Source organism: Camelus dromedarius, chromosome 12 (genome assembly GCF_036321535.1).
Source record: "Camelus dromedarius isolate mCamDro1 chromosome 12, mCamDro1.pat, whole genome shotgun sequence".
NCBI classification, from domain to species: domain Eukaryota; kingdom Metazoa; phylum Chordata; class Mammalia; order Artiodactyla; family Camelidae; genus Camelus; species Camelus dromedarius.
In genome coordinates, this window is record NC_087447.1 from 13,044,567 (window position 1) to 13,064,293 (window position 19,727).

Consider the following 19,727-nt stretch of genomic DNA (forward strand, 5'->3'; position numbering starts at 1 on the left):
AGATCTTGTGGTAGCTCACAGCAAAAAAGAATGTGACAATGAATATATGCATGTTCATGTATAACTGAAAAATTGTGCTCTACACTGGAATTTGACACAACATTGTAAAATGACTATAACTCAATAAAAAATGTAAACAAAAAAAGTCCTAATGAGGTTCAAAACTCCCATTTAGTGAAAAAGGACTTCAGGTTAAAAATCTAGAAACAAATGTCAAAATCTAGTGTGCAGAAAAAAAGGCTTTTTTGGATAGAAGTATTTACTCTCAGATCTAAGAAGTGTTAAGATGGGGAAGTAAAGGATTCTAGGCAGATGGTCTGACAGTTACAGAGGTCTTGAGGGGAACAGTTTTATACCTTTTTAGAATTAAGAAATTCAACATGGATAGGTGATAGTAACATAAAGTGCCTTGGCGAATTACATCATTTGCTGGAATTATTAGCTATCAATGCCTCCCTCTTCTCAGCTCTGATTAAATGTCCCTGTTTTGGGCTCACATAGAACCATCTTCTTCAGTCATTCTTTTTCATGTAACCTTGTTTATTACATCATTGCCTACAATATGAGACTGTGAGCAATCTTTGCTCAAGGACTGAAAATTCCATTCCTATTATCCCAAACACTTACGTAGTCTGGGACAAAAAATGGAAAAAAAGAAAGATGAAAGGAAGGAAAGAAGGAAGGAAGGTAGGAAGGAAGGAAGGAAGGAAGGAAGGAAGGAAGGAAGGAAGGAAAGAAGGAAAGAAGAAAGAAAGAAAGAAAGAAAGAAGGAAAGAAGAAAGAAAGAAAGAAAGAGAGAAAGAAAGAAAGAAAGAAAAGAAAGAAAGAAAGAAAGAAAGAAAGAAAGAAAGAAAGAAAGAAAGAAAGAAAGAAAGAGAGAAAGAGAGAAAGAGAGAAAGAGAGAAAGAGAAAGAGAAAGAGAAAGAGAGAAAGGAAGGAAGGAAGGAAGGAAGAGAAAGAAAGAAGGAAAGAAGGAAGGAAAGAAAGAAAAAGAGATAGAAAGAAAGAGACAGAAAGAAAAAGAAGAAAGAAAGGGAGGGAGGGAGGAAAACAGTAGACAACATTTTTGAGGTTTTTAGACATCAGTCACTAACAAAAATTAACTGAAGGTATGGTATGTGGCTTGAATATATATACTTTATAAATTTTAAGAAAGAACATAAAATTGTTGTGGCTAGTAAGATATTGATCTACAAAGACATACGTATTACTCTAAAGTAAAGAGCACTGATCTGTATGCATTCTTAATATTTACCTATTTCATGTGTCTCTGCTCTGGATTCTGCTGTTTAAACCACTGGACCAGCGTGCCGAGACAACACAGATATGGCCATATATTTTAAAGACCGTGTAAAACTTGTATAATTACTCATTACAATCATAGAAGTTAAAAGCCACTACATATAGATTTTCTGGCTGTCATTGTAAAATGCCTTTGTGCAAAAACATTTCAGGATAGAATTAAAGCCCAAGAAGATTCTCTGGCTTTCAATGGGGCATTTGTGGGACGCTGTGACCTCACACATAGTATCACGTTGGAAAAAGACCTATGAAGTATTTTTTTAATAAAAGGTTTTAGAGGTTTTCACTTGTGCTGTTTTCTCACTTCACACAGGGTAACATGGTGGAAACATTGCAGAAAATATTTTTTTTTTTAAATACGTTGTCCAAGAAAAATGGGGGATCAGCAGATTGCTGCTAGTTCAGAGGATATAAACACGTAATCTGATTACATCTCTCCTCCTTTTGATCGCTATATATTATAGCATCTAAAAACTGACTTGATCTACATGTTGGCTGTGTTATGAAATCTAGTAGATGTGAACTAAAAGCAAGGAAATTTTAAACCCTATAAATAAAATTTCAAAAATAGAATTGACTGATTCAGTTTATTTTGGGCCTCCCACCCCGATTCACCAAGCACCCCCTGAAAGGAGCTGATAAACATAGACGCACCCCAGCTTTTGAGGCTGCCCTGAGGGATGTGTCCCCAGATCATCTGACTCTGATAGCCAGCGGGACTTCCACTCAGGAACGCCACAGAAGGTTGAAAGCATGTCAAGCCCCTTTTCCAACCACAATGGAATAAACTAGAAAACAGAGGAGTAAACTGGAAAAATTCACAAATATGTGGAGGTTAAACAACATGTCCCTGATTAACCAATAGGTCAGAGAACAAATCAGAAGAGAATTCAAAAGCGATCTTGAGGCAAATAAAAGTAGAATCATGGCGTACCAAACAACAGGGGATGGAACAAAAGCAGCTCTAAGAAGGTTTACAGTGAGAAACGCTTACATAATGGGAAAAAAATCAGATAACTTTATACTTCAAGGGACTAGAAAATACTAGTCCAGCATGTAAATAATAATTATGTGGTAAAGCAGTTATATATCCCTAGAAAAAATGTGTATATATATTTACTGAAGTGTGGCCAGTCCACAATGCTGCGTCAAGTTCTGGTGTATGGCACAATGCTTCAGTCATGTAGGAACATACATATATTCATTTTCATATTTATTTTTCACTGTAAGTTACTACAAGACACTGAATATAGTTCCCCGTGCTATACAGTATAAACTTGTTGTTTATCTATCTTATGTATATTAGTTAGTATCTGCAAATCTCGAGCTCTCAATTTATCCCTAGAAAAAAATTTATTGAAATGTATCTCATGTCACAAAAAATACTAAAAAAGATGCAGACCAAGAATAGTGATATCATACTGTTCATTATTTTTAAATCTGAGAAATGTTCATTGTTTCTGAATTTAATACAGTGTCTTAAACAAATCATGATTCTTAAAGAACTCAGCAAATGTAATCATTTTCATGCCCAACTGGGTATTTATTTTACGAGTGTAAGACTATGTACATATTCCAGCTTTGTCTTTAGGTTAAGTGTTGTTTTCATACCATATTGACCTGCAGTCATCTTTTGGTTCATGACTGATTACTGAGATAAAGCGGTGAAGGTTCACACAATCCACAGTCCTCATGGATAACATCCAAATTTAGAGCCAAGCTTACTCAAACTCCTGTTCCAGGCACTTTAACTTTTGTCAACAACGTAACAATGAAACTTGTCTGGGCTATTTTATAAGGATAAATCACACAAAAATATAATGTACTGTAATAAATGCTTTCTGATTTACAGATTATATTTTTCTGAATCTCAAGAGGTGTTAAAACTTTCACATTTTCTTGATCATTTCTGTAGCATGTTAGAAGAAGAATGAAGAATATGTGGAGAAAATGAATCTTCTTTAAGTGAATTCCTTCTCTTGGGAATTAGTAATAACCCTGGGATCAAAGTGACGCTATTTACATTTCTAGTTGCCTGTGTCATTATTGTTAGTGAAAAATACAATGTCCAAGTAAGACATCATCAGTGTCTACATGTAATATCCACGTATAATGCAGTATTACACGTCAGTTCCTTCATCCTAGTTCTGTCCACCTGCCCAGGCAACGGCCTCCCTAAACACGAGCATAGCCAGTGGTGACACATTAGGGTACATGTGCAATTAGCCACATACAAAAAAAAAAAACTACTATTCTTCACTCTTTTAATAAGCGTGTGACTCTTTCTTAAGAGGCAGCAAATATAATCTAGCTTGATATCTTCTTTAGAAACATGCTATGACCTAGAAAAACAATGACAACAATACGGTGTTGGAATGTTCCTTCAACTCACCATAACTGTGGCTTACAACACACCATTTTTACTTTTTTGGCTTCAGTTTCCACTCTGTCCCAAGAGGGATTTGAACTGGATAATCTTTATTGTACATTGTAGCTACCACATACTGTATCTATGTTGATTTGATTTTATCAATGAATAATGCACAAACCTACATTTGGGGAGATAAAAGAGAATAACAGATGGGTGGGAATTTATTTATACCAAAGGACTGCATTACATTTCTAGGCCAATTTGACCCAAAATGGAAGTGGTAATGATGATAGAAAAAAATAGCTTAGGCTGCATGAGCCTTAATGCTATCAAGATGTATCTGTTCTGCATTTTGATTTTAAGAGACACTTCGTAAAAATGGATATCCACATTTTTCAGTCATCAGGGAAATCGTGTAATCTACACAATGGCTGAAATTAAAATGACAGACAACATGGAGCACTGGTTAGGATGTGAAATAGCCAGAACACTCACTCACTGAAAATGTGATAGTGGAAGCATGCGTTTCTATAATTCTTTGGAAAACAGTATGGTGATATTTAAACTTTATACACACACGGGTGCACACACGTTTGAATCCTAGTTTTATACACAAGATAAATGACTGCATCTCTAACAAAAGACAAGTACAAGAATATTCACACTAACATTATTAGTAATACAAAAAAGGGGGGAATATCCTCAACTGCCTATCAACATTAAAGTAGATAAATAAATAATGATATATTTGTACAAAGTTTTACTATTCAACAAGAAGCATGAATGTCCTGAAATTCAAGCAACAGCAGGGATGGTTTGCACAGGTATGTTGTTGAGTGAAACGGTACATTCTATAAGCATCCACTTTTGTGTGGTTCAAAAAAATACAAAACTAATCAATCATAATAAAAGTCAAGAAAGTGTTTACTTCTTGGCGATAAGAGATCAGCAATTTAGGGAGGGACATATAGAAGGCTTTGTTGATTCTGGAAATTTTATATTTTTTGGTCTGGGTCCTGACTACAAGGCTAATTTTTTTGAAGATGTATGTGTGTTAATTTAAGGATTCTCTGCAAGTACATTACACATCAGAAACATTTTCCAAAAGCAAATATTCACCATTAGATTACAAGTGACTTCAGAATTTTGTTAATATAAACTATTATCTTTAGATATTCTTTATACATAAAAGTGTATATTTTTAGAAAATGAACAGTGTGACTTTCATATTTAGTTAGTGAATAATGATCTCTTTTGTTATTGTAAATGCAAAAATATCTTATTTGACTCATGAGCACTCAATATTTTTTCCAGCAACACGAAGTCTTAATGAACTTGTTTGCCTTGGTACCAATTATCAGGCCCAGAACTCAGGGCCACACAATTATTTTCCAAAGGTCGGTGTTCAGAAGTAGACAGTTACGTATAAAGTGTTCCATGTAGAGGCACAGTGGCACAGGGGAAATCATACAGACACAGATTTTTTTCTCCCTTGCTTGTCTCTGATGTATTAAATTCCAACTATGTGATTCTCTCCTGTGATGTAAGAAAGCCAACTTCAAGTCAAACTAAAACCCTTTAAGAAGTTAATTATCCATTTTTTAAAAAAAATAATAATACAGCTACTGCAGCTCATTCCCCCATAATGGAGGAAAGTCACCCTAAATGGTCTGCAGGGGCAGTCATGTTTAGGAAGCTAAATTTAGGTGCTGTCTCAGCAGAGTGAAACCCAAAGAGATTTGTCATCCCTGGAGACAGAGAAGCACCTGATGCAAAAATGAGTTTGAAAAGGAGTCAGAATAAAACTACCAAGGAAACCCCATCCTTCAAACATGCAGCCAGAGAAGCAGTTAACGGCAGGAAAGCCCTTGGGTGACACAAACATATCAGCACCTTCAGTTCAATACGTGTCAAAGTATTATAATTACTTAGTTTGAGTTAGGTCTCAACAATGTCACTTATAACAGTCAATTAAATATATTTGTAAAGAAATTGTCACTCAAATAATTACTCTAATTAGTCATCACTCTAATTAACTGCAATTAGGCAACAATTAATATATCACGAAGGTACCCTTTACCACATATCAAGAAGACTTTATTTTAATGATTTTGGCCAACAGTGTGTTCTACCTTTATAAGATCTCGAAAAAAATCTAGGTCCCTGTATAGCTCCCAGTGAGGTTTCAGAAGAAACAAATTCCCTGGAGTATTTGTAAACACACTCTAGCTTAATACTCATCCCTTCATCAATTACTTTGTGCACATTCAAAATTTCACTTTACCTCTTTTTCTAGTAAAGAAATTAATTAACTGCAGTAAGGCAGAACCCATAGTAGGAACACATTATTGTGTGTTTCATTCAGGAGTAGAAATTAACAGATACATAGAAAGTTGTGCTTCTCAGCATCCTGAAATGATTCATGTATTTTAAAGTATCACTCAGAATGTGGCCAAAAAAATAGTGTATCCCCTAAGGCTGCCATGTTGCACAACTTCAGGGGCAACATTTTACTTATTTCCTTGTCCTCCCTGGATTTGGGCGGTACAGTGTTTACTTGATACATTTATACATTGGAATTTAATTACCACCATATCTTTAGTTAACACCCACATCAGTCACATAATTATTGTCCATTTCTTGTGATGAGAACATTTAAGATCTAGTCTGTTAGCAACTTTAAGGTATATAATAACAGTATTGTAACTAATCACAACGCTGTGTGTTAGATCTCCAGAGCTAAATTCATCTTACAACTGCAAGTTTGTACACTTTAACCAATAGCTCCTCAATTCCTCCACCCCCAGCCCCTGGCAACCACCATGCTATACTCCGTTTCTATGAGATCGTCACACAGAAGTTTTTTCCGAAACAAAGGAACCTTGGCTTTTCTTTTTTTTAAACCGTATCCCAACACATTTTTTATAGACCATCCTTGTACTTATCAACTATATTAGTAAAGCGCCTTCAAAGGCTATTTATTTCAATTTTTTTTGGAACTTCTACCAGTGTTATCACCAGAGATAGGGGACATCCCCTATCCAAACAACATTATCAAGTAATAATGTTAAAATACTTAATAACACTCATTTACTGAGTTGTTACTCATGGAAATCTTATGCTAAGGATGGCTGAAATGTACCAAGACACGGACAGTCATACCTTGGAGATACCGCAGGTTGAGTTCCAGGCCACCATGATAAAGTGAATATTCCAACAAAGAGAAGCAGGCAATTTCTGGTTTCCAAGTACATATGAAAGTTACATTTACACCATACTGCAGTCTATTCAGTATGCAATAACACTAGCTCTAAAAAAAAAAGGTAATACTATAATTAAAAAATACTTTATTGACAAAAAAAAAAGCATTTGAGCTTTCAATGAGTGGTAGTAATAACATCAAAAATCACCAATCACAGATCACCATTACAAATATATTAATGATGAAACAGTTTGGAAATTGTGACAATTAGGAAAATGTGACACATTGCCATGAAGTGAGCAAATTCTGCTGGACACGCAGTGCTAACAGACTTGCCTGACATAGGGCTGCCACAAGCCTGCAATTTGTAAAAAACCACAATTATCTGCAAAGCACGATAAAATGAGGTATGCCTGTGAATGAATGAAGTACATTGTTCAATAAAGAGTGTGCTGTGTGTGATGGATGTTTTACAGTTGAAGGAGAACAGAATACGCCCCTCCAAAATATGCCACTTTGGCTTAATAATTATTTTTAATTCACAATCCTTAAGAAACAGCTGGTGGAAAAGGGACCCCCTGACCCTCCTCTGTGTCTCTGAAGGCAGGAAATCAATGTCCTGTGTGAAGTTTCCCCTCCTTGTGCCAGAAAGGTAGAAAGCATTCATAGCACCAGAAACAGGGAATTAAGGGCCAAGAAGGCTGCATAACCAAACCTTGTTACTACTTTACTGGTAGTAACCAGCGTAATCCCCTTTGTCCCATCAATTCATCACAACTTTAATGTTTTCTTGTCTAAAAGGAATAAAAGCTGCCTGCTTTGGGCACTTTGCATGTCATTCTTTTTATGAGACCCCTATATGTAGAAAATTAAACTCATTTTTCTCCTGTTACTTTGTCTTATGTCAATGTAATTATTAGGCTAGTGAGAGAACTAGAAGGAAAGAAGGGAATGTCTTCTGTACCTACATAATCAAAAAAATCATTGAAATAAGGGTGATTGACATGTACTCAGGGGAAAGACTCAGACAATGACTAATGGTCAAATCAGTATGTAAGATGATCAAATCTCGGAATGAGAACTGAAGTTTCAGAAATGGAGGAAGTTGGATGACAAATGAAAAGGAGAAGAAAGTCATTAGCACAGAATCTAGCTTCACTGGAGGAGAGATTTACAGTAGCCATGAAGCATGACATTAAACTCTGGTAAATTTCTGACATCGATTTGGTGAAAAGAATAAAGAATTAAAAGGTCAGCCTTTGCTCAAGTCACTGCAGCAGTCACAAGAGAAAATACAGAAACAGAAACCTAATTCCTCATGTTCTCATAACACAAAAACGCAAGGATGGAGGCTCTAGAGATTTAAGTCCCAACAGTCACTAGACAGAAATAAAATGCGATCTGCCTACTGTATACGGACCGGAGAAAAAAGGACAGAAAGCCTCGCTCATTTCAGGTAGGTTTCTAAATGGCTAAATTTAAAGCATATGGGAAAGGAGGTAAACCTCACTTTTATGGAAAAGTGAAGAATCAAGTATTGGGGATGTGTAAATGAATCATTTTATGCCTGCTTACTTAGTTAGTTAAATACCACAATCTAGTAACCAAATACAATGGCAACTTCTGAAATTCCTCTCCAGAAATTTGCTTATGAACCAGACACCCAGTGCCACTCTGAGTCACTGTAGCATTTAACAACTCACTCTTCCCTGCTAGACTTCAGCCCCTTCTCTGTAAAAGAAAACCTGTCTCTACGTATCTGTGATCTACTCCTGTGCAAACCTACCCCCACAATCGGAGGTATTAAACACATAAAACTTTTAAAAACACCGAAAACAGACCTCTTTCATCACCACACAAAAGAATTGCTTAGTATCTCAAGGCTGATTTGACTTGAAATGGCAATAATAATGGTATTATATGTAATAATAATCATGATAATAATGTATGTTATAATATGTAATAATATGTGATAAGAATAATTATAATAACAATAATATAATATATATGTTATTATAATAATGCTATAAATGAGGAAATGAGCTGTAGAAGACCAAATACTCTTAAACCCAACACCTTTTTTTAAAAACATTTTTTTTTTATTGAGTTATAGCCATTTTACTCAACACCTTTAACTGGGCCCCAATTTGACACCCAGACTTTAGTAGACTTATCATAGAAATGCGTGTACAACTTTTTTCTGTATGCAGGTAAATAAAACTGTAAAACTCAGTCAGATTGTAGACAATGGCAGCATTTCATTCTTTTTCACTCTTTAGCAGATCCTGGTACGCAGTGTTTTTCAATATATTCTTGTAAAATTAGTAAAGCATATAATTTTCATAGATTTATGAGTTTCAAATAGCAATGAGTATGCTTTATGTTACTGAAAAGCACTGTTTTACTTATAGAACAGAGATGTTTAGCAAGCCAAGCAATGTTGTCTTGTTTTAGGCAACAGGGACCTAGTAAACCTAGCTTTTCTGGGTTCCATTATTACGCACTGAATTTATAGGATAATGGTCCATGCCTCTGGGCCAGACAACCATTTTCTGGAAGAAGGTGAGCAAAAGCAAACCTTTGCCTGCTTAGTGTTAGGTTTAGGAGCACCAATGAGACCAGAACAAAACACATAGACACAGATTTATTTCTAGTGTCTTAACTGCTACCTAATGTCTTCCCCTGAGCTATTCTCTGTTAACATACCAGCTTTGGGGAAGTAATTTATAATCTGATTTTTCAGCGATACATTACTACCCACATTCCAGATTGAATGGCGAGTGGGAGATGAACTACGTGGTTCATGAGATTGCAGCCTGCGCCCTGCTAACAAGGACAGCCTGGGGGACTTAGCGCCCCTCGGGATGCGGAAGCACCTGAGGGAAACATGAGTGTGGGAAGGCACCAGAAGGCGGTCACCAAGGATGACTCTGTCTCCTTCAAATATGCACCAGAGAAGAAGGGAATGACAGTACAGTTCTGGGCATCACAAGTCTATCATGGGGTTATGATTTCCTGATGGAAAATGACCAGCAATTTCTTAGGTAATTTCAGAGTTGCCGCAACAATTTCTCCCACAGGAGGACATTAGGTATTTTACTATTGGGCACATCACTCAAAAAATAACAATGCGTTAGAAAAAGACGTTAAAACTGGTACTAGAATCATTTTTCCAAAAATTAAAAATATACTAATTTCATCAAATTTTGCCTGAAGAGTATTCTGACTTTATAGAAAGCAGAAAGAAAGTCCATAACAGCAAACAATACAAATTAGTATACAGAAGCAGCTGCAAACCTGCGTTTCTGTCTACTCAAAGCTAATCTTTGGGGGAAAAAAATGAAACTACCTGACATATTACAATACATAAACTGCATGCCCTGCACACTGTTTCTTGTGTTTTTTTTTTTACACAAATTTTAAATTTACAGGTCTGTGGCAGTTAAATTAACTGCAGTAAGATTAAAGATGCGCAGCTAATGTACATGGTTATTGTACATTTCGGGGAACATTTATCCACTGTGTTCATTTAAAGAACACACAGCAACCTATGCTTGTACGTGTAGTGCAATGATTTATATATAATAAAACATTTTCAATAAATGGTCAATACAGTGATTATCCCCCTAACATCAAGGGATTCCAGCTTGTTCAGTTTCTATCTGATTCCTGAGACTTTCCAGTGAAGCCAGCCCCCCACAGCATCTTCACTTCACACTGACATTTACTATGTTCCAGTGTCCAGGTGATATGAATAGAGCAGATCACCTCCCAACGTGAACATCTTTCCTATTTGCTCCCCTCTGCCATCAGCCAGTCAAAGCTGGGATCCCACCTTGGTTTAGAAGTGGGACTTGAATGGTCTCTCAGTTCTCTAAGAAATCTCAGAGTCTATGGGTTATTAATTTTATGAGTTTTCAAAGTCACTTTAACATAAACATACCGCAACAGTCTATGAGGCTTTTTAGGAGAGTTGTATTGTAAGACAGATTTGTTTACTGCACTGTATTCAGGAATCCGTTTTGAGTAATTTTGATGCGTCAGAGAAACAATGTCTACAGGACTACAGAAGTTTAGTTATCATCTCTGGGTTTCAGTTTCTCTATCATAGAGTGAGGTTGTCAGAAACAACTCAGGACATATGTGATAACATAAAATACATGATGTATGAGGTGATAATTAAATATGAGTTGGTAAAAAGGCCCAAATTGCCTCTATTTAAAATCAAATCTCTTTGCATTTAAAAGCCATTGCTTAGAGTTATTTTAAAGAAAGACCAGATAAATTGTGTATGTATAATTTTACTCATATCAGGAGTTTTATGATATAAAAATTGTATATTAATCAGATGCTCATTAGCAAAGGACAGAATGAATAAATGCATGTACATCAGTAGAAAGACTACATCGGCTATGTTCATAATATCTATATGTATAAAATATGTTTGTTTTGATGTCAATTTTGTTTAAAATGTTAAAATGTCATAATATAGAAAATAAAACTAGTTATCCCTAAGAGCTGTATGTTTATGATTATTTTCTTGCTGTGTTTACAAAAAAATGTTTTACCTGTAAATGTGTTTAATGGGCTAGAGTTTGTGCATGTGTGTCCACGGAAGTGTGAGTGTGAGTGACCGTGGCTTTGTTTTTTAAATTATGGAATTAAAACAAAATGTCTGTATAGAGATTTCTGAGCTGAAAATAAGGACCACTCATTGACCGGACTCATTTTACTATTGTTAAATAAATATAATTGGGCAGGAAGGTAGAGAGGACAAAAGTAATATTTTCTGAGTTCTGGTTTTTTTTTTTTCTCAGTCACCCTGCCTGTAAGAGATAACAGATGATAGACATACTATTATATTTGTCACTTATTCCCCAGAGACCAAGTGCTCGACACCAGGGAGCAGATGCAGAGGTGGTTATATACGGTCCAGCTCAGTCAGGAGAAGATGCTGGATCTTCCTGCAGATAGAGCTGCTCGCAGCAAACAAGTCACGGGTTCTGGTTCAGTTACTATCATCTCTTTCTTGTTTTTCAGACTCAAATTTTAGTTTCCTTTACCTCTCATTCTTTTTTTTTTAACTGAAAGCATGTTACAAAGCCAAAGTAGGATATGAAATATTATACAAACTTTTATTTCAATTACATTTTTCAAGCTATTTAATTAAAATACATATATACACAGATAGCAGGGGCTACAAACAAGAGCGACTATGTGGTGGTCAGACATTTTATTTTCTTTTAAATGTCTTACCTGTACTTTTATACATTTTTTAAGTTTTCATTTTTAAAGGAAAACTTTTTTTTAAAATAATGTATCTACATAGATTTTTAGGGGGGGCATGGCATTTTTTTTTATGGAGTTATAGTCAGTTTACAATGTGTCAGTTTCGTACAGCACAGTTCTTCAGTCTTACATGAATATACACATATTCATTTTCATATTACTTTTCACTGTGAGCTACTATAAGATATTGAATATAGTTCCCTGTGCTGTACAGTGTAAACTTGTTTATCTATTTTATATACACCAGTCAGTATCTGCAAATCTCAAACTCCCAGTTTATCCCTTCCCACTCCCTCCCCCTCGGATGGACAGATATTTAAATGAATTTAAGCCAAGGGTTTGGAGACCCGCACTTTGAACTCTAGACCATTATTTGGATACTCATTTTCAGCTCTTCATCTGTCTTCAGCTTCACTTGAATATTCTCAAAGAACAGAGGAGGACATGAATGACATTAATAACATCATTGGTTGGGGAGAGTATAACAGTGGGGCAAAGAATTCAAGAAACACCAACTTATTTAAGCTAGGAGGAGGCAGATTTCAGCAACATTCACGAGAAATCGTGATCAAAAGAAACAATAAAACAACGTTCAATTTCTGGGGAATGGGGATGGGGTGGGGTTCAGATGTGACTCTCTCTGAGTACTCTTACCAAGCGTCTTACACATCTGATCTGCGGGTGAATAGATCCTGTGGGTGCCGGTCCACCGTGGCAGAAGGACTCAAGCACAAACCACACTGCCTTTCCTGCCTCTGCGTCACTTGTGCATCCAGTAACCCTTACATTAGGTCCCGTTCATTCTTCAGAAATTCTCCTGAGTGACAGCCAGTGTCAGGGGGAACGTGGTCAGCCCTGGCGTATTTCTGCCCGTGCTCTCCAGAATATTGCTCATGCTTCCACCTTCTTTAGCTCTCTCCCTGCCCCAGTGGGCCCTGAATCACAGAATATCTCTATCCTTTGTTGACTGATACTGGACCTGAGGGGGTTAATGGGGAAGTGGGGGCGTGTTATATCCAGGAAATTGGCAAAGCAAAAGTCTTGTCAGAAGACATGGGTTATCTGGACCAATTAATTTAAGAACTGTTGTCTCAATGCTGAGGACATTAATTTATTGATATGAGATAGAAGTAGCAAAAATTATCATAAATGCAATGAGGTTGGTGTGTAAATAGCATGACTTAATTTAGATAGAAGTATGCCACAGATGGTACAGTGCTAGACAAATGTAAGTGACATTATTATCATTACCATTGATTGTTTTACACTAAACTGGATATAGTTTCAGGGAGCCAGTGTACCTCATGCAGCCCTAGCATTCTCTCTTTTCCTAGTTATTGAGATAGAGAAAGAACCAGCAGTTTAGCTGTGAAGATAGTAAGATGATGTTAACCCTCCACTCCCACCACCTCCGTTTCCTCTACCCCAACCAGGGGTTCCCAGATCTGAGTCATGGCTGCGGAGAACTGCTCTGTGTCTGCTGACTTCACGTTCCTGGGACTTTCTGGCAGGAGAGATGTGCAGCTGGGGCTCTTCGTGCTCTTCCTGCTGGTTTACGGCATCACTGTGATGGCCAACCTAGGGATGATCCTGCTGATCAAGGTGGACCCCAGACTCCACACGCCCATGTATTATTTCCTGAGCAACCTGTCCTTCTGTGACATCTGCTACTCCTCCACTGTCTCTCCCAGGATGCTGACTGATTTCCTATCGGAGCAAAAGAGGATTCCATACAATTTGTGTGCCATCCAGATGTTTTTCTTTGGAACCCTTGCAGATGTGGAATGTCTCATGTTGGCTGTCATGGCTTATGACCGCTATGTAGCCATTTGCAACCCACTACTGTACACAGTCACCATGTCCAGGAGAATCTGTACCCAACTTGTGGCTGTCGCCTACATTGTAGGCTTGGTGGATTCGGCAATCCACACCTGTTTCACATTTCAATTGTCTTTCTGCCAGTCTAATATCATCAATCACTTTTTCTGTGATATCCCGCCCTTGCTAGCCCTCTCCTCCTCAGACACATCCACAAATGAGATCGTGATGTTCACTTTTATTGGCTGTGTTGTGGGCTGCAGCATCATCACCGTCCTCCTTTCCTACGGCTACATCATCACCACCATCCTTAGAATGAGCTCGGCACAGGGGAGGCGCAAAGCCTTCTCTACGTGTGCCTCCCACTTGACGGCGGTGGCCGTGTTTCACGGCACCCTCCTGTTCATGTACTTCCGACCCAGCTCCAGTTACTCCATGGACACGGACAAAGCGGCCTCTGTTTTCTACACGGTTGTCATCCCCATGCTAAACCCGCTGATCTACAGCCTAAGGAACAAGGATGTGAAAGGTGCCCTGAAAAAAGCAATCAGCTCTGAATTATGTTCTGGGTGATACAATGTTTTCACCTTAAAGTATTTATTTTGAGATTCTGAGAGTGAAATGGCAGGTGTTTTGACACAGATTCTTATAGTCTCACCAATAGACTTTCTAGATACTTTCCATTACTTATTTTTGTGTGCCCAAACTGAGTAGGGGGGTCAGTGATTTTCTTTTTTAATCTTAATCTTTTCTCAAAACTAAGGAGGAGTAGCTATAGCTTCGTTTTGCTGTTTGGCACAGAAGGCCTGTGCACGTGTCCGCTCACCCTGTGCTTGTTCCATCACAACACTCAGAACTGCACAAGTAAGAAATAAATAAATCAGAATAAATTAAAAGCAAAACATCATGCCCCGAACTCCAGGTTCCATAAGTGCGAGGCCCCTGCTTATCTTGTTCACTAGTATTTCTCATTTGTTGTTTAAAATGCTTGACGTCAGTATGCCATTCAGAGATACTTAGTGAATAAATCTACAAGCCCCTTGCGAACTGATGCAAAAGGAAACATTGTCTATTTTTGAAATAAAATAATTCCCTTTATCCTATTTTATCCCAGAACATCCATCCTAGAGAAAATCCCTCTATGATTCTGTCTTTTGGCTTAGGCTGAATAAATACCAGCGGCAGGGATCGTTGGATGTAGGGAGCTTCTTGGATCCTCTGTTTCTCATCATTCTGCCCAAGTTACATCAGCAGGCAACCCCAGGATCAGCAGCTCAGCATTTAGATTGCACCTCACAGTCTTCGCATCAGCCTGTGGAAGTTCCTTTTCGCCCTCACTCCAGAGAACAGATACGGTGCTGCTGACACCAGCCCAGAAGCTGCACGAATGACAGTTGGAGGTTATGTACCTAGACCTTCTCTAAAAGCCACTAGAAATGAAGATTCCATCTTCTTTGGTGTGTTAAAAGCACTGTACTTATTAAAATTAAAAAAAAAAATGAAATGCACAACTGATACACTTTGAGTTGTATAGGAATAGTTATTAACAAAAATATATATTCAAAGGGAAAAAGAAGTCATATTTACATTCATATTCTGTTTGTGAATAATTGTATTCACTCTCTGTGTATCTGTCAAATAAATGGGAACTGTATTCTAAACAATTTTAATAGTGGTCATTTCCTAGTAGCTGGATATCAAGTAACTTTCACTTTACGTAATTAACTCACGTTAATTGCTTATGCTGTTCTCACTGTAATAAATTAGTGATTAGTCCATTTCTGACAAACATAGCACTAGATCAGGTTGTCAAAACTACACTTTTTATTTTATGTTGTGCAAGAAAGGAACATGGAGGCAGTTTTTTCTGGTTCCAGGAGGACAGCAAAATGAGTTATACATGGATTTCAGTGTTGCTTCTTAATTATATATATGCCTTTAGACATAAAATGTGCTGAATATTATGTACTTCAAAACATTATGAAAATGAAACAACACATTAAAACATGCAATTTTTAGCATGAGAAGAAATCCTGTCTTTCTGTTAACTCTCAGGTGATGTTTCTGAATAAACAGAAAAGTATCTGGAGTCCTCAAGAGAATAAACTGGTGACACAGGAAAATGGGACACAGAAGAATGTCCACATTCCAGGTCCCAGGAGAGTCCCTGGGATGCAGCCTAACAAGTGAGGGTCCTTGGCTTCATTCAGGAAATAATTCAGAGCAAGCCATAGTTGAGTAAAAGTAGATTATGTGGCTGGAGAAAGAAAATCACACATGCTTAATGGAAAAAAAAAGAGCATTTAGCATAGCAATTGAAAAATTGTTATATTTCTAAGTGAGAAAGGGAAGGAGATTTGTTTCAGAAACAAAAGAACAGGATAAAAATCATTAAGGATAAACAATAATTAAATACAATAATTTTTATTTAATAAATGCATTAATTTCAAAAAATTTATGGTAGAAATAATAACAGGTGAAATTATTAAGTGGAGGGGCCATCTGAGTTTCGTTCGATGTCTGATTTGAGTGGAGGAAGAGGGTGTAGACTATGGGTAACAATGAATCGTGCTTTACACAGCATTTTCCCTTCCTGATGTTAATCAATTTGGTGCAAGTGTGAAGAATTGAAAGTTCAGCCTTTGCCGGAGTTGTTACAACAGTCCCAGGGGAAAATACCAAACTAGAAATCTAATTAATCACGTTTGCGTAACACAGAAGTGTGAGATCAGAGGCTTTAGAAATTTAAGTCCCAAATGTCACTACATAAACATAAAATGTGATCTGTCTAAACCCATCTACGGGAGCCAAGAACAGAAACCCCTGATCATCACAGGTAGGTTTCTGAGCTGTCAAATGTAAAGAGTGAAAAATAAGGAATCAAATATTTAGAAAATTGCAAGTGAAGATTTTATTGACTTCCTTTGGTTAGTCATCTGCAACCTAGTGGCAAAAATTACATTTCTCATCAAAGCAGGGTAAGTCAGATTCATTCTGACTAGCAAATGAACAGTTTTGCTTACTTATATCTTAATCAAATTTAAGGAAAAAATAGGATTTTTAAAATCTCTGTGAAAGGGTATATGCAAATATAAGACTTTTTTTTCTAATTTTTTAACCAGTAAAAATTGATGTATCACAATACAAATAAAAATTTGTGTAAATTCAAACCCATATGAACCATGTATCATATTTACTGAGGTCTAATACAAAATCAGACCATCGTTCATATTCCAATTCTTATATATTGACAGAGAGTCATGGTGCACATCCACACACACATGCGCACACACGCAGAAGCTTATATCAAAGATGTGTTCATTACTCCAGTTCCCCTCTCTGTGTTTTTAATGAACAAGTCAGGTTAAAATCCTAAAGGGCTGTAAATGCATTGGTTAAATTCTGTTGTTTCCACTTGTTTTTAGCATTTCTTTTTATCTGGTCAAGAGACATGTCCTTTGGCACCAGAGCACTCTTGAATGTAAGTAATGATCATTTGGCCATGCAGTAAAATAGTAGTAGAGAAAATTTCACTAAAATATAGCTAATGTCTCAGTAAAACATTAAAACGTAGACCAAAAACAGTAATACCATATTGTTCATTATTTTTAAACCAGAGATAAGTTCATTGTGTTTTTAATATACAGTAATAAATAAATTATGATTCTTAAGAATTGAGTAAGGATATGAATTTTTATGTTTAATTGGGGATATATATTTTTAAAATATGAGGCTGAATATTCCAGCTTTGTCTTTAATTTAGGTATTACTTTTATATTATATTTGACCTGTAATGAGCTTTCAGTTATGATTCATGGCTGAGATAAAGCAGTGACGTTTCACACAATCCACACACATCATGGATGACATTCAAATTTAGAGGCAAGCATTCTCAAAATCCTATCCCAGACACTAACTCTTTCCAGTAAATAGCAATGAAATTTGTACGGGCAATTTTCTGAGAATAAAGTATTTAATGTACTGAAATAAATTATATCTGACTTACAGATTATATTTTGTGTCAAAAAGAGAAAAAACTTGGATCTATCATTTTCTTGATCATTTCTGGAGCATTTTTAGAAGGAAAATAAAGAAGAATGGATGGGGGAAATTGCTCTCCCTTGAATGAATTCCTTCTCTTAGGAATTAGCAATCGCCCTGTGATCAAAGTGACTCTATTTACCACCTTTCTACTTGTTTATCTCATTGTTCTTGTTGCAAATCTTGGGATGATCATTTTAATAAGAATGGACTCCCAGCTTCACGTGCCAATGTACTTTTTCCTCAGCCACCTCTCCTTCAGTGACCTCTGCTATTCCACAGCAATTGGACCCAAGATGCTGGTGGACCTATTTGCCAAGAACAAATCCATCCCCTTCCTTGGCTGTGCTCTGCAGTTCTTGGTCTCCTGTACCTTTGCAGATTCTGGGTGTCTCCTGCTGGCAGTGATGGCCTATGACCGGTACAAGGCCATCAGCAACCCCCTGCTCTACACAGTCAGCATGTCCAGCAGAGTGTGCTCCCTGCTCGTGGCGGGGCCGTACCTGGTGGGGATTATGGATGCTTCTATAAATACAATATTAATGTTCCGCTTATGTTTCTGTGGGTCCAATGAGATTAACCACTTCTTCTGCGATGTCCCACCTCTGCTTTTGCTCTCTTGCTCAGACACACAGGTTAATGAGTTGGTGATATTTATCATTTTCGGTTGCATTGAACTGATCACCCTCTCAGGTCTTTCTGTGTCTTATTGTTATATCATCCTAGCAGTGCTGAGGATGCGCTCAGCTGAGGGGAGGCGCAAAGCTTTCTGCACCTGCACCTCCCACCTAACTGCTGTGGCCATTTTCCAGGGGACTCTGCTCTTCATGTATTTCCAGCCGAGCTCTTCCTACTCTTTGGATCAAGACAAAATGACCTCACTCTTTTACACCCTTGTGATTCCCATGTTAAACCCTCTGATTTACAGCCTACAGAACAAGGATGTGAAAGAGGCTTTGAAGAAACTTAAAAATAAAAAGTGGTTCCATTGAAAATTTATATGTATATGTTTTTCCCCCAGTCTTACACTGTAATTCACGGAAATCAAAACTGCTTCCACTACCGTGGTGTGATCTAGTAACTAGGCCCTGTTCCAGCCATGTCAAAATGTGTCATTCCCGAGAGGCCATGTGCTTCATTTTATGTCTTAATTTATAGTTGATACTCATTATTTATGGAAATGTTTTGGAGTCTTGGTTTCCCAAAATTGTTTTTCTTCAATTTTCATATGTGCATTCATTAATTTTTCTGAAAGTAATTGAGTACTTTCTAAGGTCTTGTTGCACTTCTATGTGCTCTGTATTTCATGGGGAGTCCATCTGTTTTTATACTAATTAACCTTGTTATCCAACAGAAGTGACAAATATTAATTATTCTAGCGGTATAGCCTGTGGCAGACTGGAAACATCAGAGTAGGCCAGACCAAAAAAACTTACAAAACTGTCTTAGGCTGTGCACAAAACATTAAAAAAAAAACAAAAAAAAACACCAAAACTCAGTCTTCCTTCCCCAGCACTGACTGAGTCAATAGGACAGTGAAGACAGAGTGAGAATTCTGGCTGAACAACCACCAGCTGGGCCTTTCACAGAGATTCCCGGCAGGAAATCCACCCACCCACAGAGGGGCTGAAAGAAATCTAGGCATTATGATTTGGCCATTGTCTAAAACATCAGTTTTAGATTCCACACATAAGTGATATCATG

At 37.1% G+C, this 19,727-nt stretch overlaps 2 protein-coding genes across 2 annotated transcripts; both read left to right on the top strand.

Annotated features, from left to right (window-relative positions):
• Positions 1–13,616: 13,616 nt before the first annotated feature.
• On the top strand, positions 13,617–14,555 carry LOC105094799 (olfactory receptor-like protein OLF2). Its single transcript, XM_010986895.3, has one exon. It carries the CDS (start codon positions 13,617–13,619, stop codon positions 14,553–14,555), a length of 939 nt encoding a protein of 312 aa, XP_010985197.2.
• Positions 14,556–18,079: 3,524 nt separating this feature from the next.
• LOC105094788 (olfactory receptor-like protein OLF2) lies at positions 18,080–19,015 on the top strand. Its single transcript, XM_010986882.3, has one exon. It carries the CDS (start codon positions 18,080–18,082, stop codon positions 19,013–19,015), a length of 936 nt encoding a protein of 311 aa, XP_010985184.3.
• The last annotated feature ends 712 nt before the right edge of the window (positions 19,016–19,727 follow it).

Bases quoted from the DNA above. Each gene is read 5' to 3' on its own strand.
- LOC105094788 (XM_010986882.3), top strand. From the start codon at position 18,080: ATGGATGGGGGAAATTGCTCTCCCTTGAATGAATTCCTTCTCTTAGGA.
- LOC105094799 (XM_010986895.3), top strand. From the start codon at position 13,617: ATGGCTGCGGAGAACTGCTCTGTGTCTGCTGACTTCACGTTCCTGGGA.